Raw genomic sequence first — 20,665 nt, forward strand, 5'->3', positions numbered from 1 at the left:
CTATCACAGTACCGGTCATCATTTACTGCAGATGAAGATTTGATTGGAAGCAGTCTTGAGTGTATAGCTCGGAGCTGTTTCCAAACACCAAATCTGAACAGTGACATTTCACTGTAATTCTGCTACATGAAAGGATTTATACCCAGAATATGTATTTAAAAAAACAAAAACATGAATTCATTAATTATTATGTATCTAAAGTGTGTGTCTGTAATCCTTTTCTACACATTCTTTGTGTGTGAGAGAGAGCATGCACACGCGGCTAGGGAAGTAGGGGTTCTGAGCGTGTTGCAGCACCCCCTGATAAATCAGAATTTCAAGTTGTACAAAAAAAAATTGTGGGGGGGATATATATATTTTTTCATACAAAAGTAGTGCACTAGGACTTTACTAATCCTGTATGAGAGTACCAAAAAATGTAAGCACCCCCACCCCTAAACATCTTCCAGGGCCACTCTTGCATGCCTGTGTGCAATTGTTGGGAGTTGTTATCAGGCGGAGGTGGATGGAGTGTAGAGTAATATGACTCACACCCAGGATGGTAATGGTGTGGGGTTAGTGACTATAAAAGATGGACCAGTAGCAAACAGACCACAAGAAGCATCACGGGATAGTGAGAGGTACCTAATGACATCCTATTGAAGTCTACATTGACAAGAGAACGTGGACTCACTGAACAGCATAGCATCTCAGAACACCCCTGCACCAGGACCACACACACTGTAGGGTAACTTTAGTTCATCTCTCTCACAAGGAAACCAGCTCTAAACTGAAAATGCTACCAAAGCTTTCCTTTGTCATCCTTGTGTGTGTTGGTACTTTGTTAATGTGTACAAGCACTCAAAGCCTATCGCGAGACAATGGGATGAAACTGTGCGGCAGAGAGTTCATAAGAGCCGTTATCTTCACGTGCGGCGGGTCCCGTTGGAAACGGTCCTTAGAAGACTTGGGTAAGTAGCTACATCTTTAAGGTTATTCATGCAAACACTTGTCGATGATGTTGGAACTGATTGAACTTGTACTTTTCTCCGCAGCTGCAGTAAGACGTCGTTATAGCCTATTGTGTAAATCTCATGTGACTTGGGCACCTTATTAAATCGTTTTGGTAGGCCTACTCAAGTCTTATTTTCGATTTTAAAAGATACAACAAGCTATGGTCTAAAAATCCAAATTTTCAGTCTAGGTTTTTGAAATAAAGGCGCATCTATTCAATCAATATTTTGGTACATTTGGTGAATTCTGTCCCAGAGAACGATGGCGAGACGTTTCAGCGTGATAGTGGTAGCCTACTTCAGAACCACCGACAGTTTATTGGTTGGAGAATTAGAAAACAGTGAGCGCTGCTTTTTCCTCTAGAAATATGGTACCCTGTTGGACTGATTACTGAGAAGTATACTAATTGAAACGCAATCAACATTATTTTGTAATTTCATATGTAAAAGTTGTTAAGAGCGCTTTCAATTATTAGTACGGTGGACCTGCACGGTTTCTGACCGTGATAGCTGTCCGTGCAGTAACCTCTGATTTTTACTGAAATTTAAAAAAAGAACCCAGCATTTGGGGGGATTTTCACTGTCATTGTATGTATTCACATGAGTCTATGCATTAAAGTGTAGATTTAAAAAAAATAATGAGTCTCTCACTAGTCTCGTTTATACCTGGCTCTAAAATACTATTGTTTTCTTGTCTCTTGTTCACATTCTGATTGTGCCCATATTTGTCGACAGGCAGGCCGATAGACAATCAAAATATTCATTGTGAACTGATTTTGATAGGATCTTTCTGACAACCTCCGGAGGTAGCCAAGACGCATATAGTAAGGATATTCTCGAAGTGTAAACAAATCCTGACAACAAAAGCATAGCCTATAAATTTGGCCAATTTCACGGTTGTCCCGCCCTCATAAAATACATCACACCGGCCAGTCGAGGTAGGAAGTATGGACAACGACAGGTTACCTCTACAAATCCTCCAGAATTAAGATCATGGTCTTCAATAGAAACCAAGTGCCTTCTGGCATTGGTCGGATGCCATAGTCCAATCGGAATTAGATAACACGTATAGAAATAGACATTTACGAAGATATCGTTCCGAATACACGAAAAAGGGTTCACATGTCCAATGCCAGCGCAACATCAAATATTTGAAAACATCTTAAAGAAAAGTCAATGACTGTAATAGCAGGAATGGGATAACCCAGAGCCCATTTTTATTTGGAGAAGGATGCAGTATTGTGGCCATCCCATGATCCCACCGTTCATTCTGGACAGCGCTGTGGATGATGGAGATAATGAAATGCTGATCGTTTAATTAACATATTTTGTATTGTGGGCTGTATTCGAACCGTATCTCGGAAATGCAGCTTTGCAGCGTGGTTGAAATGTAAAATTTATGTTCCCCCTTTAGCGGAAACTGCATTCGCAGTAGACTTTACTTATATCGGTTCATTCTGAAATTACCTTTACATTTATAGGCTATAGCGGAATCTTGTAACGCTTCATCGTTAGATTGAACAGAGCCCTAATTCATGTTGCTATTGTCAGATATGGAAAAAAGTGGTATTTATACTGAACGAAAATATAAACTCAACATGCAACAAATAACGATTTGATTGAGTTTTCCTTAAATAAAGTATCAGTCAACTGAAATAAATTCATTAGGCCCGAATCGATGTATTTCACATGACTGGGTGGGCCTGGGAGATCATAGGCCCACAAAGGGCTTTATTACAGACAGAAATACTCCTCAGTTTCATCAGCTGTCCGAGTGGCTGGTCTCGGGTGAAGAAGCCAGATGTGGATGTCCTGGGCTGGCGTGGTTACACATGGTCTGGTGGTTGTGAGGCCAGTTGAATGTACTGCCAAATTCTTTAAAACGACATTGGAGGCGGCTTATAGTAGAGAAATGAACATAAAATTCTCCCGCAACAGCTCTAGTGGACATTCCTGCAGTCAGCATGCCAATTGCACTCCCTCAAAACTTGAGACATCTGGCATTGTGTTGTGTGGCCTTTTATTGACCCCAGCACAAGGTGCACCTGTGTAATGATCATGCGGTTTAATCAGCTTCTTGATATGCCACACCTGTCAAGTGGATGGATTATCTTGGCAGAGGAGAAACGCTCACTAACAGGGATGTAAACAAATTTGAGAGAAATAATCATTTGTGCGTATGGAAAATTTCTGTGATCTTTTATTTCAGCTCATGAAACATGGGACTAACACTACATGTTGTGTTTGTCCAGTATATAATAGTGGCTTGTCTATGGAAATTGTATAAAAATCCACTCTGGCTCTAAAGGTAGCCTACAGGTGGAAAATTAGGCCTACAATATATACACTATACAAAAATATGTGGACATCCCTTCAAATTAGTGGATTCTGATATTTTAGCCACACCTGTTGCTGACAGGTGTTAAAGCTGCCCCGGTCAAATAGGTACTGTTATTGTAAAGTAGAAATGTCTAGGAGCAACAACGGTTCAGCCGTGAATTGGTAGGCCACACAAGCTCACAGAACAGGACCGCCGAGAGCTAAAGTGCGTAAAAATGGTCTTTCCTCAGTTGCAACACTCACTACCCCTTTGCAAGCAATGTCAGTACAATAACTGTTAATCGGGAGCATCATGAAATGGCTTGCCGTGGCTGAGCAGCCGCACACAAGCATAAGATCACCATGCGCAATGCCAAGCATCGGCTGGTGTGAAACTCGCCACTATTGGACAAATGGTCTGGGGCTGTTTTTCATGGTTCGGGCTAGGCCCCTTAGTTCCAGTGAAGCGAAATCTTAATGCTACAGCATATGATGACAATCTAGACGATTCTGTGCTTCCAACTGTGTGGCAACAGTTTGGAGAAGGCCCTTTCCTGTTTCAGCATGACAATGCCCCCGTCCATACAGAAGTGCTTTGTCGAGACCGCTTTGGATGAACTTGACTGGCCTGCACAGAGCCCTGACCTCAACCCCATTGAACACTTTTGGGATGAATTGGAACACCGACTGTGAGCCAGGCCTAATCGCCCAACATCAGTGCCTGACCTCACTAATGTTCTAAGCAAATGTTCCAACATTGAGTGGAAAGCCTTCCCAGAATAGTGGAGGCTGTTATCGCGGGGGGGGGGGCAACTCCATATTAATGCCGGCGAGCAGGTGTCCACATACATTTGGTCATGTAATGTACCTTGCCTGACACTGCGCTCTTCTACTGCGACTCCATCATATCATCCCCAACACATTTGTAGTAGGCCTATATCAGTCTATCAACCCTCTGAGTGAAAGTGACTGTTTCGGGATTATCAATGATCAATTATTTGGAAGGAACCACAGTCATTCTCCCACCATGATACTTTTCTGTTGCTTTGGTAGAACTGTTTAGGTCTAGTATAGGCTTAGGCAAAATCTTTATTGAATTCTGTTCTATTATATTCTGTGAATTTGAGCATTTTCCAGACTAATAGCTAGCAATAAAGTGCAGAAGATGTCCAAACTGATTCATAAAGGCGCATAGCTTTCTGTAAGCATGAGCGAGGCCACTTCCGCAATTACAAATAATTTGGAATAAAACAAAGTGCATGAGCTGACGAGGTTATCGTGACAGTGTTAAGCCCAGTATTAAATTGTTGGGTAACAAAAGTAGGCCGTAATGATGTGAGTATAACTATTGAGGATAAAAGTATGTTTTTTTCCCCCTGTTGATTTACACAGCTTGTGTCATAAGGGAAGGTCCAAGGCAGGTTGGATTAGTTTGCATACAGGGAGGGATGAGGGAATCTGGTCACAATGAAGGGGCAGTCGGCAGATAAGAGACATTTTAAAACCTTCTATAGAAGCAACAATACTTGATCAGATAGTTATCTGCTCATCTTGATTGGATGATGACAACCAAAAGGTGTACTCACCCCTACTGACTGCCCCCCCTATGCTCTGACCTCTTCCAGATCTCTTCCATGCCAGCTCCCATAGTGATGTCAGAGAGGGCGAGGATAGCAGACTCAACTGGCCTCATGGTCTGGACCAGGCCGCAGTAGCAGACCACCCTCTCCAGCTCTCCTCCTCATCCCCCACCTCCCTGGCTGAACTCCTCTCACTCCTGGGTGGAGTGGGAGACCATAGGGGGTCCGCGGCCAACCTCGACCCCAGTGAAGAGCTCCAGAATCATGCATCGGTGTTGGGAGGAGTGGGGGGAGCCAGAGAGCTGGCCAGGAGCCCAAGCATCAATTGGCAACGCCGCAACAGGCGAAAGAGCAACTTTTCCCTGGGCGTAGCTGGCATGTGCTGCAACCAGGGTTGCACTAAGAATGACATTGGGCGTCTGTGCTGAGACTGGAGCAGTGGGCAACAGGATGGTGGAGGTAGAGCTGCCCTAGCCTGGGTTTATCTGACCACACACCTCTCTGTGTTATTGGAGTGTGGGTGAAAGGTTAGCTGTTTTCTTTTCAGTGTTTGACTAGGTTGTTGATGGGAGAAATTTCAACACAGGCTGGCTCAGGGGTTCCCAAACTTGGTCCTCGGGACCCCAAGGAGTGCCCATTTGGGTTTTACCCTAGCACTACACCGCTAATTCAAATAATCATCAAATTTGAATCATTCAAATCAGCTGTGTAGTGTTAGGGCAAAAAACAAAATGTGCACTCCTTGGGGTCCCGAGGACCAGGTTTGGGAAATGCTGGGCTAGCTGTTTAAATGGCTTTGTACGCTTTTCTGTATAATGTACAAGGCAAATAGTTTGCAATTGCAGTTTGCATGTGTTATTGCTCAAATGTTGTTTCATCATTAAATTAATTACTGAAGCAAGAGCACTTATGCACTTCCCTGAGAAATACAATTGTTTGAATGACTTGAAAAATGCATCCCCACCAAGAATACCCCATTGAAATACTGTGAACATATGTTAAGTGTATGTAAATGTACAACTCATTGAACATCAATATAAAGTCTATTTTGGAAATCACATCTTGTCCACGTCAATGTCTCATCCACTAAATGGAAAAGCAGAAAGTCCTAGCTATATAATAACACATTGGTATTTATTAGGTTCATCAAAAATAAATAATGTCATGTCTGCTATCGACCTGGGGTAAAACCACATTATTGTGAGCCATTACTCAATGTTTACTGTAGCTGACACCATGGTAACAGTCAGGCAATAAGGAAAAATAAGCTCTTATTTTCCCTTAATAGCTTCTCTCCCCCCACTACTCTCCTGGTTTACCATGGAAACAGTAACAGTTAGCTGGTGGCCCAGACCTCCTCAGTCAGCCATGAGGACAGGAGGAGCCACCAGACGCAATGACTGCCATACCTCCACAGAACATTACACTTACCACCACTACCAAGGTGTACCCGCGAGGGATTTCACACAGCTAGTTTTAACAGGGACTCACTGGTTTATGAGGATCCTACCCCCATTTAGCCTCAACGCAATCACAACACATCACCACAGTTTTCTCTGTCGGAGACCATTCCTTGACTGTAGAACTACTACACCTGAGTAATTGACAAGTCACCAGTCAGAGCCTTAAATAGATACAAGTTTCTCTGTGGTGTGTGCGCGTCCATGTGTGCGAATACATTTCAAAACAAGTATTTAGAGCATCTTAATTTGAAAGAACAAGTAGTTGAATTTTGGAATGTATTTAAAAAAAAAACTATTTGGAAAGATTTGCAACGACTTAAAATACATATCATTGGAAGCATATGAAAGACAGTGTTTTCAAATAAATATTTGAATTATTTGGTGTGAATGTAGTCAAGTTTAGTTTGAAATCGAAGCTATGCAGGTCTCATTTGACTTATTAAATCGCAATATGAAGCCCATACTTTGCATTGGTGTCTCATGATAGAGGGACAAGATGCCATGTTATGTTTTAAAAACAATTTCTAAAAGCTCGTTGGACACGGAGCAGCAAAGTATTTGAAAAGGGGTTCAAATAGCGTTCCAGGAAAGTTTTGAATAAGCAATCGTTTTGTTCTGTGTATTTTGAAAATACTCAAATACATACGAAAAAAGTAATTGAAATAACAGACACCCAGGTCGGATGTGCACGTGTGTGTATGTGCAAATTGTCATGTGTATATGTGACCTTTTTTGAGGGCTGACGGTGTGGATGGAGAGCCACTGTTACCAACGTTCCACTCAAGAGGATGAATACAACCAAATAAAATGGCAGTTAAACCTTTGTCTCTCACAAATGAATAAAACATGCCACTAAAGCAATAAAATCAATTTCTGACCAGTTTTGCAATAACATACCCTTTAATACTGTACAACTGCTTTGATATAAAATAGCTGATATTTTACAATCAATTTAGCCGAAGCATTATAACTCAAATGCAACACCAGCACACTTACGTTCAACTCGCAAACAGGTAAACACTTGTATAAAACAATTAAATAAATACATGTTAAAACCCTTTCCTCGCCGTGATCATAGATGATCACTTTTTTTTAAATGAAAAATAACAAATATGTTCACTCAAAACACTTTAACCTTCGACGTTTTGACATTGACATCATCTATGACAGTCAGCACGGCTACCATAACAACCTAAAATAAAAAAGGAAGACAGACAACCTAAATATACTGACAGACAAAACAGTCTCGTCCACGTTCTTATACGTACTACTGATCCGGCAGAAGTGCATATTCATATTCCAATGGGAGGTCAGCAGGTGAGATGATGGCACATTAACACAATGTGGATTACCGTGACAAAGAGAAAAGTGGTTTGACATAATCCACTTGAGTTGAGGGAGGCAGGCAGATGGAACAGTCTTAACGTCTTTACTAAATGCACGTCTTCCGTATTGCTATCCTTGACGTGTTTCTGTGCTGCCATTAGCGTCAGCATATACAACAGCTGAGTGTGTTCTGCCTGTGCTGGAGTCTGAGGCCAGAGCCCAAAATAAGTCATAATAGCCACAGTGAAAACATCACAGAATGGAGAAAACACAACAGCAAAGGAACAGCATGTGGTCATTTCTCTTCCCCAAATCAGTGGAAAAAAGGGGCTAGGATCGCACACAAAGACAGACTTCAATATTGTCTTTTTGTGATTTCTCCCAGAATGCCATTGGTAATCCTCCCCGTTTGCTCCTCCTATCTGCTTCAGAAGACTGTTGGCTCAAGTGACTCCATTGTCGTAGTCTTTGAGAGTTAAGGCGTCGTCAGGGTTGTATTGATTAGGGCACACCGTAGCAAAACGTTTTACAATGGAAAATGAGTGTTTCTTACTGGACAAGGTGATCATGTGGGCTGGGCCAGGTCACCTCCAGTAGAGCCCTCCAGGAAGGGTTCCTCAGCCCTCTTCACTGTCCCGAAACGTGTCCACACTCTGGGCTAACTTCTTGAAGGTGGGCCGCAGACCTGGATCACCATTCCAGCACTCTGTCATCATGTTGTGGATCTGAGGCGTAAATAGATACATTTGACAATTTAAAACGCAATACAAGCACACAAGTGGATAATGCACTTAAAATCATTGAGGATGACACACAAAAGTCCTCTTTAATAAATGGTTAAAAAAAATTAACATTGTAGGTACAAGCTACACATGGGTTACACATACAGTATAACATAACAAAACAAAAAAGGACAGGACGACATTGTCATAGCCACAGAGCAGGACTCCCTCAGCAGATCAGCGATCTCTGGCTCCAAAACGGAGTTAGATGATGGTGATGTCAGTTGATGCCATAGAAATAAAATGACGCAATTGGCTTGCTGGCCCTGATGTCGTCCACAGCTCAGCCTCACTGTAGCCTGGACTTCGTATTCCACCACAACTAACGTGTAGCACCCACTTGGGTGCTGCTACAGCGCAGAAAAAAGCCCACAACACATCAGTCCAGAGCAGCAGTCCTCCTCGCTACGAGCTCTCCGTTTAGGCTGCCTTACGATTTTGTTTAGATGGCAATCAGATATACACAAGACACAGAAACAGACAGAGACAGACGGTCAGCCTCACCTCCTCAGGACAGCCCTGGGGAGCAGGGAGTCTGTATCCTCTCTTAAGGAGATCAATGAGGTGATACACTATCATCTGACCCTGCTTGTCACGGCCCATCTTATCCATGAACACCTGGGGGTTGGGGGGGGGGGAGTAAGAGCTAGGTTAATTACAGCAGTTTAAGGATGGTCGGTAAAACTAATCAAATTAGCTAATTTCTATTAACCATATACAGAGACACCACATGGTACAAGACATAGTCTTTAATGGTCACAATGACGACTACGACAAGTCTTAATCAAGCTCTTTGCACTTTTGTACAAGTTGGCAGTATCAAAAGCGAGAATGGTTGAGGGAGACCGTTGAGAAAAGTGATGAGAGACGAAGAATGACCGTGTGAGGTAGAAGAGGAAAGCTAAAAAAGGTACAGAGACGTACGGCTGGAGGACTGCAGTCCTTGTCGCTGTGGGTGTACAGCTCGTACAGGACCACTCCAAAGCTCCACACGTCAGAGCCCACTGAAAACTTGCTCTCGGTCAGCGACTCGGGGGCATACCTTCAACACAACGAAGCAACATGAACTTAGAAATGCAAATAAGCATACACACAAATGAACTTACAAATGTATATAAAACATACACACAGCGGTGATATAAAAAGCTTTTAAAAAGAGAGACCCTTTAAAAATCTAAGTCAAATATACAGTCAATCATTAGTTAAAATAGTTTCCACAACATTAATAAACAGTCAATCCTTTTTTTAAATTGTAGGATTGGTATTTTGGTGCTTGCCAATTAGTGAGCTCATTTGTGACTAACTTCATTAATAAAAGTAACAATCGACGACTGTCGTAACCACAATTCTCCCACTGCCTGTTGAAGAAGTTGCAGTATTACTTCTCACCAGAAGATGGGGCTCTCTCCCGGCTCTCTGACGGTGTAGTAGTCCTTGTCCTGAGGCAGGACCTTGGTGAGCCCAAAGTCTCCTATCTTCACCCTCAGCTCACTCTCTACCAGGATGTTACGGGTGGCCAGGTCTCTGTGGATGTAGCGCTTGGTCGCCAGGTAGTCCATGCCCTGCAGGAGCACACAAGTAGAGTTCAGTGAGTTCCTGTGAAGTCATAAAAATGACAGTCCACAGTAACAAACACCAGTCTCCTGATGAGCAAGGGGCCGCCTGCATTCAATTTAATCAAGTAGTAGAAACAGAGTTTAACAAAATTTTTGTCAGTTCTTCTCCATTGGTTTTAATGGAAAATTGCTCTCCGCTGCAAAAGTTTGTTGGACATCGCAGCAGTAAATGGGGAGGGCAGGACTTGAAAAAAGGTCAATCGTCTTTCTCAAGTATTTGCACAGTATTACAATGTACTGCGCTGTAACAGTCCTGTACCTTGCAGATCTGTGAGGCGTAGAGCAGGAGTTTCTTGTAGTCGAAGCGATCCTTGTTCTTGACGAGGTAGTCTCTCAGACTGCCGTAGGGGAGGTACTCCATGATCAGATGCAGGTTCCTCCGACCTAGGATATGGTTAGAATTGAATAAACAGCACAGCAGTCAGATGCATAGCACTACAACACTTTAGCTTGCACTCATTTCCAGTGATTGAAAGTTCTTGTTATGATGGTCATGTACCGTACAAAGCTGGGACATAGTAGCATGATTCATATCAACAGTTGAATATTCAAGGAACAATGACCCGAGAGAAGATTGTGGTCATCACACTTTGAAAAACATACTGATCTCACCAGCGCTGTAGCACACTCCCTTGTACTTGACGATGTTATCATGCTGGAGGGACTTGAGGATCTCGATCTCCCGTTCAAAGTCTCGGAGGTGTTCGGCTGTGCTGTGCTGCAGCTTCTTGACTGCCACCACCTCCCCTGTGTTGTCGAGCAGAGGATCGTACCTACACATCTCCACACTGCCAAAGTTACCCTGAGAGAGAGAGAGAGAGAGAGAGAGACAGACAGAGAGGGAGAGACCGTGTGAGTTACTCATCTCGGTTAACCCAGAACTTAACCCCTGTGTAGTCTTAAACATTCTGTACACTCCACTTGTCCAAAAGGTCAAAGAATTACCTGCCTTAACTAGACCCCTAAAATAAAGCAGCTTAATTGAATTTTAAACCCCAAATCTATTTAGCATGAAGAAAAAAACCTGTCATTCATCAAACTTTGTGAATATCTGGGTTTTCCCTCTTCGCAATGCAGAAAGACTGCATTTAATCAGAGGACACCACTCTTATGTATTACAACTCACCTGTCATAATTGTTTTCTTTACCTAAGTAGAGGATTATTATTATTGCTAAAGGTGCTGCATAGGTGTAAACATACATTTTTTAGCAAACGATAGCACGTGCATAGCCAAAGAAAGTAGCAGAAATGTGCAGAAAGTAGTTTTGAATGCATTTTATTGAAGGGAAAAATTATTTTTTGGCAACATAGTGATATATACTGTACAATGAGGAATTCAACTACAAAATACTATTCTCCCATTTTTTGAACCATTGTCCACACCCACAAGGTGCATAAACAACAACAATAAGAAAATAGATACAAAACAAAAATGTGAAGAACAAAAATCAATCAACTCTAATTAGCACATGTAGGACAGTATGCTAGTGTGTTTGCATGGACTTTTCAGCTGTATTTCTCACATGCAGCACATAGTATTTGTTTTAGTCCTTCTCTGGGGGGCAGAATGGGCATCTCCTCCTCTTGCCTGCCCCAGCTGCAGCCTCAGGTGGATCAGGACAGGATTCGCTCCCAGGAGGCGCTCCCTTCTTTGAATGTGTGTGGTTACAAGTGCCTTTCCCAGCTGCTCCAGGAACACCCTCCTCTTGTTCCGCTTATCAGGCATCCAGGTAGGGTTGATCTTGTTCCATATCACAAAGACATTGTACGATGACACATCAATGACGTTATAGAAGATGACCAGGGGCCAGCGGGCAGTCATCCTCCTGCAGCTGTAAGTTCCAATCACCTTGTCCAGGTTGTCCACGCCTCCTTTGTTGTGGTTGTAGTTCCGGATGATGGCTGGCTTCCTGTCCTCACGATCACTGATCGCAGCCGTTTTGTGCGGTGTGCTCAGGAGGACCACATTCTTGTTCCTCTTTGGGAGGTAAGAAACTGGCGGTGGGTGGCGGTGGAGGTGAAGGCAAACTTTGATGAGAAGGCCTCTCTCCTTCTTGTTGCGAGGAGTGCAGGGGGGAGCTCAGACTTGTTCTTTCTAACTGTGCCAACCATGGCGATCTTCCTCTTCAGGAGCTGCTGGCTGAGTTCATAAGAGGTAAAGACATTGTGCCCCCTCAGTCCATCTGTCACATCAAGCACAACCTGCATCCCCTGGTTCTTCTCCGGGCCTCCTCTGGTCGGCTTCCCTGTGTCATATAAATCAATGATATTACAGCAATACAAAATAGTTAATTATGTTAACAGTGAAAATCACTTACATTAGAGAAATAAAACTGTATCTCTGAATGGAACCAGTTGCTTATCCACTGTTACTTCAGGCCCAGGGTTGTAGAGATTTGGCAGACGCTCCACCCACTTCTCCCAGACCTCTCGTATGGCCGTCAGTCTGTCTCTCACACGTCTTGCAGGTCTTGACTCACGGTTATCAAATCGTAGCCTTCTTGAGAAAGTGTGAAAGACTTTCAGTGACATCCCGGCACGGAAAAATCGCCCTTCCACTCTCTGCATACCAGAGACTACATGTAGCCTCGCCTCGGGACCTATACACACCCGCTAAGATTAGCAGCCCTATGTAGGCATGCAGGTCAAACTCATCCTTTTCCAGTTGTCTTGATACTTACAGAAACCCTCCAAATTTGTCATCTCCAGGAAGATTTTTTCAATGGCTGGTGTGATGCACATGTAGAATGTTGAGGCGATGTCCTGGGCATGGTCAACTGCATGTCTTGTGGGCCCTGGGGTCATCCTTATGACATGTTGTGTTGCCATCCTGCCCTGGTTGTCATGTGGTGACAAGGACCATGTTATTTAGCTGTTCTTTGACAAAAAAACTCTTTCAGCTTGTGTGGATTTCTTCTTCATCTGAAGATTATGTATCTGCTCTGGGTTGTATTCTTCCGCATCTTCTTCTTCAGATACCTCCTCCTCTTCTAAGTCACTGTTCTCTTGTTCCTCCTGGACATCTGAAAAAATCTGATCTACGACCTGTTGGGCACTGAAACGTGCACTCATGGCTTCAGTTTTGTTCAATCAGTAGCACACAATCTCAATTTCTCATTGTGTGTGTGTGTGTGTGTGTCTGGTTTTTGTGGTATGTAAATGATTTTATAACTGCCGGGTCAAAAATGACCCTGAGACAATCTTTGTACCCTGGTGGTGTACAGCTTTCATGGAAATATGAACAAAGATGATGTTTAACTTTTTTCTAATGTTGGGGTCAGTCTAGGAAAAGTCAACCAATTTCAAGTTGAAAAAATATAATTTAGGTGGTTTTCTCTGCTATTAAACATAGTGGTGGGTCACTTTTGACTCGTAGACAACACAAGGGTTAAGTCTTGTGTAATTGGTCAGATGTTCTGGGTCCATATTGGTTAAGAGAAGGATCGGGAACCAGAAGGAAGAAGCTCTACCCTCTCTCTTTGCAAGTTACGGGCATGTCTATGGGCTCAAATGTCCCCTCCCCTTCCGAAATTCTAAAGTTGCTAACACCTGCAAAATCGTGATTTGTCCAAAGAACCCAAAATAATTCTGTTAGTTATCTCACGCATCCTGTGGTATCATTTATATTGACGTGGTCTGTCTAGAAGAGATTAGTGAGTGATTGATCAATTCATCTAGCGAAAACGGAGGTAAAAATGAAATGTAACGGCGCAAAAGAGGGGGAAAAAACTACAAAAGGGGGGAAAAATGACAAAAGAGGGGGGAGGAAACTACAAAAGAGGGGAAAAACTACAAAAGAGGGGAAAACTACAAAAGCGGGGGGAGGAAACTACAAAAGAGGGGGGAGGAAACTACAACCACAGACGGTGCATTAACTAGCATAATGAAGAGAGAGTGTGTGTGTGTGTGTGTGTGTAGCTGCGCGTGTCTAACCTTCCCCAGCTGCTTGAGGAAGATGAGATGTCTCTCTTCAAACAGAGCGGGCTCCTGGTTCTCAAAAGTCCCTGGGAACCCAAACCCTCTGGTCCTGTTGGGCACCATGTCACTCTCCACCAGCAACTCGTAGTCTGGGACAGGAGACAGGACGGAACACAATCAATCCACGAGACCTTCTGTAAATCAACTAAACAACAATAATAATATGCTACCCAAAATGACCCATCGCCTATATTCAGTATAAGTAGTCCACTCGAGAATCAAAACCACAACCCTAATGTTGCTAGCACCATGGTTCAACACGCTGAGCCATTGGAACATCATCAGGTTTTAGTAAAATTACATCTTTGTCTGTCGGCAGAGCAGTAGGAAGATGAGGACTACTGACCAGGAGTGAAGAGGCTGTTGAGGTCTCTGATGATAGCTCTAAAGGAAGGTCTGTTGGAGGGCTCATAGTCCATACAGCTGTTGATGAGATTGGCCAGCTCTGTCCACTTCGGAGCAGGCAGCTGGTGGCGGTCCTCATAGAACAGGCATTTCTACAGAGGGAGATAATAAAAGATCAGAGCGAGTACACAATGTTGGCATTATATAGTATCTACGATGTCCCTTCTCCTTGTCCTCATAGAACAGGTATTTCTAGCAAGGAAAATACATTGAAGACATGTGTGCCAAAACATGTTGGTTTCAATAATAGATTTGATTTATTATACACATTTTCAGAAGACCACAAACTATGGCCCTCAAAACATAACAAAACAGAGGAAGGAAACCCTACACAGCTCAAAAGCTTTTCATTTCCTGCCTTTTATTTGACTTCCTGCTTGTGAACTACCTTGATATTTGGGTGTAATTTACAGTGTGCTATACAGCAACGCTACAGAAACGCTACAGAGATTGGCCCATAGGGCAGGAGCCTTTCTGGCTCGGACATGGCTTTCAAACTAAATTAACTATTTATTATTGCTGTGATTAATATGAATTGCCCAACAACAACACCTCCCCCAGTCTTTACCTTGGAGCAGTCCAGTGTGCTGAGTGGTTTGTCTCCTCCACTACAGATCTCCCACAGGGTTGTGCCGAAGGCCCACTTATCCGTGGCCAGAGTCAGGTGTCTAGGCACCTCTATACACTCTGGAGGCACCCAGGGGATACGCTCCACCAAGACTAGAGGTTATAAAGAAGAAGGAGGAGGATGAGTTTCCCTGTGACAATGGACTATACAGTAGTCAGCTTTACCCTACCCTTCTTCAGGTGAGGGTTGAGAGGGAGCGAGGAGTGGGTTGAGAATAAATCGGAGAGAGAAGAACTGTAAGTTCAGGGATATTTATTTATCTTTAGTTTTTACCATTGCCACTGCAATAGCCACAGAAATAGCCGACATTACTTAAAGAAAAGCGCTTTGAAAAATGTCTGGAGTTTCTACCTTTGCATGCTTTCTGCATGGTTACCCCGTTTTTTATTTATTTCCTAGTATCTCCTCTTGGTGGAGGAGAGAGGAGGGGTGGCGAAGAGAGGAGTGTCCTCTAACAACGCAGTATTTGTTTCCTCTGAAATATTTTATACGTGGTGAATACCTTGCATCAACACCGCCTGAGGAAGACTTGTTTGGTTCTAAATGCCCTGTAAATACACTGTAAAGAACATGCATAAGTTCAGTAAAGTATCATTTCTTAGTAATAACTGATACAAGAGCTGGTGCCCACCATCTTTGGGCAGGACAGTGATGCTGATTCCAGGGTCACTCAGTTTGATGAAGGGAGGGTTCCCAGTCTTCTTGTCCTCCTCTCGGATCAACAGGACGTTCTTGGCACACACGTTTCCATGGATCAGGTTCTTATCCTCCTGTTACACACAGAATATGACAGACTGCAAATAAAAGTAATACCATTACGGTGCCACACACACACACACACACACACACACACACACACACACACACACACACACACACACACACACACACACACACACACACACACACAGTTGTATTTTATATGTTTTATTGGACCGAGAGGAGAGAGAAAGTGGGAAAAATAGGAGCGTGCATCACATACAGTAGACCAGGGTTTCCTAAACTCGGTCCTCGGGATCTTGAGGGGTGCATGTTTCAATTTTTGCCCTCGCACTACACAGCTGATTGAAATAGTCAACTAATCATAAAGTTTCACAGTGGACTGTGGGTCAGATTCGAACCCATGTCAACTCTGCTGTGGGTGTTGTAGGCAGCGGCACTGACTACTAGACCACTCAGGTCACATAGTGGACACTTTGAGCCAAAGCGATTTACAGTGATTGCATACATTTTGTGTGTGTGTGAACCCTGGAGGTTCTTCTAGGAGATGATGATTAGGGTCTTACTAGGTCACCTATGTGGTGTATGTGGCAATGACACTTCTTAAATGTGTTACTCTATAACTGATTGGATTGGTCGTACCAGGTAATGCATAGCCCAGGCTAGCTGCTTGGCCACCTCTAGCTTCCAGGTGATGTTCACAGAGCTCTTATTCTTCTTCAGGTATGTATCCAGGGAGCCAAGCTTCACATACTCCTGCACCATCATGTCTGAAAAGCAACGGATTATAATTCAACAATCACAGCTGTACTACCGCAGCACAATACAGTGATACGTGCCAAATTGTACAAAAAGGGGACTTCAAACTGCCGTAGAACTCCATATTGCCGCGATGAGGGCAAGCCACTTCCAAGCTTCTAATGGTTAATAAGGACTGTTGGGTAAAAGCATCCAATCTCCATCTCTATCTACCCACAGGGATGCTGGCCCATGTTGACTCCAATGCTTCCCACAGTTGTGTCAAGTTGGTTGGATGGTGGACCATTAACACACACGGGAAACTGTTGATCGTGGAAAAACCTAGCAGCGTTAAACTTCTTGACTCAAACCGGTGCGCCTGGTACCTACTACCATACACCATTCAAAGGCCCACTCACCCTCTGAATTGCACAAATACACAATCCACGTCTCAAATGTCTCAAGGCTTAAAACGCCTTCTTTAACCTGTCTTCTCCCCTTCATCTATACTGATTGAAGTGGAGTTAACAAGTGACATCAATAAGGATATCGATTTCACCTGGTCGGTCGATGTCATGGAAAGAGCACGTGTTCTTAATGTTTTGTACAGTCGTGGCCAAAAGTTTTGAGAATGACAAATATTAATTTTCACAAAGTTTGCTGCCTCAATGTCTTTAGATATTTTTGTCAGATGTTACTATGGAATACTGAAGTATAATTACAAGCATTTCATAAGTGTCAAGGCTTTTATTGACAATTACATGAAGTTGATGCAAAGAGACAATATTTGCAGTGTTGACCCTTCTTTTTCAAGACCTCTGCAATCCGCCCTGGTATGTAGTCAATTAACTTCTGGGCCACATCCTGACTTAGGGCAGCCCATTCTTGCATAATCAATGCTTGGAGATGGTCAGAATTTGTGGGTTTTTGTTTGTCCACCCGCCTCTTGAGGAATGACCACAAGTTCTCAGTGGGATTAAGGTCTGGGGAGTTTCCTGTTTTGTTCCCCGAACCACTTAGTTATCACTTTTGCCTTATGACAAGGTGCTCCATCATGCTGGAAAAGACATTGTTCGTCACCAAACTGTTCCTGGATGGTTGGGAGAAGTTGCTCTCGGAGGATGTGTTGGTACCATTCTGAATGGTCTCAGGATGCTTTACTGATGGCATGACACAGGACTGATTGTAGCGCTCACCTTGTCTTCTCCGGACAAGCTTTTTTCCGGATGTCCCAAACAATCGGAAAGGGGATTCATCAGAGAAAATGACTTTACCCCAGTCCTCAGCAGTCCAATCCCTGTACCTTTTGCAGAATATCAGTCTGTCCCTGATGTTTTTCCTGGAGAGAAGTGGCTTCTTTGCTGCCCTTCTTGACACCAGGCCATCCTCCAAAAGTCTTCGCCTCGCTGTGCGTGCAGATGCACTCACACCTGCCTACTGCCATTCCTGAGCAAGCTCTGTACTGGTGGTGCCCCGATCCCGCAGCTGAATCAACTTTAGGAGATGGTCCTGGTGCTTGCTGGACATTCTTCTTCACAACAATTGAACCGCTCTCTTTGAAGTTCTTGATGATCCGATAAATGGTTGATTTAGGTGCAATCTTACTGGCAGGAATATCCTTGCCTGTGAAGCCCTTTTTGTGCAAAGCAATGATGACAGCACGTGTTTCCTTGCAGGTAACCATGGTTGACAGAGGAAGAACAATGATTCCAAGCACCACCCTCCTTTTGAAGATTACAGTCTGTTATTCAAACTCAATCAGCATGACAGAGTGATCTCCAGCCTTGTCCTCGTCAACACTCACACCTGTGTTTTAACGAGAGGGTCACTGACATGATGTCAGCTGGTCCTTTTGTGGCAGGGCTTAAATGCAGTGGAAATGTTTTGGGGGGATTCAGTTCATTTGCATGTCAAAGAGGGACTTCGCAAATAATTGCAATTCATCTGATCACTCTTCATAACATTCTGGAGTATATGCAAATTGCCATCATACAAACTGAGGCAGCAGACTTTGTGAAAATGTATATTTGTGTCATTCTCAAAACTTTTGGCCACGACTGTACACTCAGTTTATAGTGTCCTACAGACACTTATTGTACACCTTGTATATGTGGAAGGGTTTCTTATGCCACAGAATGTGAAAAAGGCCATCATTTCTATCCTTAGGTTTTAAGTATTAATGTCACATGCCCAAGTACAGTGAAATGCCTTTCTTTCAAGCACTAAACCCGACAATGCAGTAATCAATAACAATGTAATACTAAAAATAACATAAGGTAGGTGTTGTTAATGGTTTGTACACACCGTGTATAGAGCAAGGCCTGCTTCATATGCTGTGCCAGCACTTGATGTATTAGCTGCCTGCTCCAGTCATTACATCATAGGATTAACCCAGGGCATCAGTCTATTCAGTAGTCACAGGTCACAGCTACTGTAAGCCTTTTAGTCCAGGCAGACAGTGTGGTGACCAATGCTGGCCCTGATGCTAACCCACAGAGAACACGGACCATGTGGCCAGGGTCATGTTCATTAGACACCAAATGGAAGAAAACTGGAAAAAAAGGGAGGGACTACCTGGACTTGTCCAATAAAAAAACACCTTTTCGTGTTCTGTTACGTGCCCTAATGAACATGACCCTGTTGTGTTCAATCCTGCCTCAGCAGGACTCCATTAGAAAAACACCCATATCCCATCATAATAGACACCTTCACTGATCCTCAGACAGACGACACTGACTGCAGAGACAGACAAAGGTCAACAGTGTTGTAGACAGGGCAGGGAAGTAGGGAGAGTTCAGGGGCTATGGTTGGGAGGGAGAGGTAGGCTATCAGAGGAAAAGGCGAGAGGAACAGAATAACTGAATTGTGGGATGTCACTTACTTTCCTCCCCGCAGACACACACGCCATAGTTGAGGAGCATGTGCTTATGGGACAGCTGGCTCATCATACTGGCGGCTTCAAAGAACGACTGGTGAGAGACACAATTGAAAATGCAAACATAGTAAATGAACAAATTCCATTTGCAAAACGACATTTTCCGGTCCCTTTCAACAGTGGTAGGAAAAGTACCCAATTGTCATACTTGAGTAAAGGTAAAGATACCTTAATAGAAAAGGACTCAAGTAAAAGTCGGCCAGTAAAATACTACTTGAGTAAAAGTCTAAAAGTATTTGGTTTGAAATATATCAAAAGTAAATTAAATTGCTAAAAAATACTTAAGTACCAAAAGAAAATGTAAAAATAATATCAAATTACTTAAATTAAGCAAACCATTGTGCACAATTTTCTTTTTTTCTTTAGCCAGGGCCACACTCAGACATAATTAGCTAAATGAAGCATGTGTGTGTTAGTGAGTCCACCAGATCAGAGGCAGTAGGGATGACCTGGGATGTTCTCTTGATAAGTGTGTAAATTGGACAATTTTCCTGTGTAACGAGTACGTGTCAGGGGAAATGAACTGAGTGAAAAGTCCTTTATTTTCTTTAGGAATGTAATGAAGAAAAATAGGCAAAAATATAAATAGTAAAGTACAGATACCAAAAAACTACTTACAGTTGAAGTCAGAAGTTTACATACACATTTAAACTCAGTTTTTCACAATTCCTGCCATTTAATCCTAGTAAAAATTCCCTGTTTTAGGTCAGTTATGATCACCACTTTATTTTAAGAATGTGAAATGTCAGAATAATAGTAGAGAGAATGATTTATTTCAGCTTTTATGTCTTTCATCACAGTTCTGCTCACAAATTCTCTATGGGATTGAGGTCAGGGCTTTGTGACACCTTGACTGTTGTCGTTAAGCCATTTTGCCACCACTTTGGAAGTATGCTTGGGGTCATTGTCCATTTGGAAGACTCATTTGCGACCAAGCTTTAACTTCCTGACTGATGTCTTGAGATGTTGCTTCAATATATCCACATAATTTTCCTGCCTCATGATGCCATCTATTTTGTGAAGTGCACCAGTCCCTCCAGCAGCAAAGCACCTCCACAACATGATGCTGCCACCCCCGTACTTCACGGTTGGGATTGGTGTTCTTCGGCTTGCAATCCTCCCCCTTTTTCCTCCAAACATAACGATGGTCATTATGGCCAAACAGTTCTATTTTTGTTTCAT

The 20,665-nt window shown here is 43.1% G+C and overlaps 2 protein-coding genes across 5 annotated transcripts in view; one reads left to right on the plus strand and one right to left on the minus strand.

Annotated features, from left to right (window-relative positions):
- The first annotated feature begins 34 nt into the window (after positions 1–34).
- On the plus strand, positions 35–5,920 carry LOC135517604 (relaxin-3-like). The gene is made up of 2 exons (XM_064942064.1): positions 35–950; positions 4,937–5,920. Exons 1-2 carry the CDS (start codon positions 776–778, stop codon positions 5,317–5,319), a joined length of 558 nt encoding a protein of 185 aa, XP_064798136.1. The 5' UTR covers positions 35–775; the 3' UTR covers positions 5,320–5,920.
- A 1,315-nt stretch (positions 5,921–7,235) lies between these two features.
- The window catches only part of LOC135517606 (tyrosine-protein kinase JAK2-like), a 71,946-nt gene continuing 58,516 nt past the window's right edge, over positions 7,236–20,665 (minus strand). For 3 of the 4 annotated variants that reach the window (XM_064942067.1, XM_064942069.1, XM_064942071.1), the window contains 12 exons: positions 19,430–19,517; positions 16,453–16,580; positions 15,722–15,860; positions 15,031–15,182; positions 14,404–14,554; positions 14,013–14,146; positions 10,691–10,880; positions 10,338–10,462; positions 9,852–10,024; positions 9,387–9,504; positions 8,967–9,080; positions 7,236–8,405 (listed from right to left, as the gene is read on the minus strand). In XM_064942067.1, coding sequence (XP_064798139.1) covers positions 8,298–8,405; positions 8,967–9,080; positions 9,387–9,504; positions 9,852–10,024; positions 10,338–10,462; positions 10,691–10,880; positions 14,013–14,146; positions 14,404–14,554; positions 15,031–15,182; positions 15,722–15,860; positions 16,453–16,580; positions 19,430–19,517 — 1,620 coding nt within the window. In that variant the 3' untranslated portion in view covers positions 7,236–8,297. The remainder of the gene's footprint in view (positions 8,406–8,966; positions 9,081–9,386; positions 9,505–9,851; positions 10,025–10,337; positions 10,463–10,690; positions 10,881–14,012; positions 14,147–14,403; positions 14,555–15,030; positions 15,183–15,721; positions 15,861–16,452; positions 16,581–19,429; positions 19,518–20,665) is intronic. The other variant, XM_064942070.1, reaches the window with a different exon arrangement.

This window comes from Oncorhynchus masou, chromosome 28 (assembly GCF_036934945.1).
Source record: "Oncorhynchus masou masou isolate Uvic2021 chromosome 28, UVic_Omas_1.1, whole genome shotgun sequence".
In the NCBI taxonomy this organism is placed as follows: domain Eukaryota; kingdom Metazoa; phylum Chordata; class Actinopteri; order Salmoniformes; family Salmonidae; genus Oncorhynchus; species Oncorhynchus masou.

Bases quoted from the DNA above. Each gene is read 5' to 3' on its own strand.
- LOC135517604 (XM_064942064.1), top strand. From the start codon at position 776: ATGCTACCAAAGCTTTCCTTTGTCATCCTTGTGTGTGTTGGTACTTTG. The intron at 951-4,936 runs GTAAGTAGCTAC...GACCTCTTCCAG, and splicing joins ACGGTCCTTAGAAGACTTGG to ATCTCTTCCATGCCAGCTCC.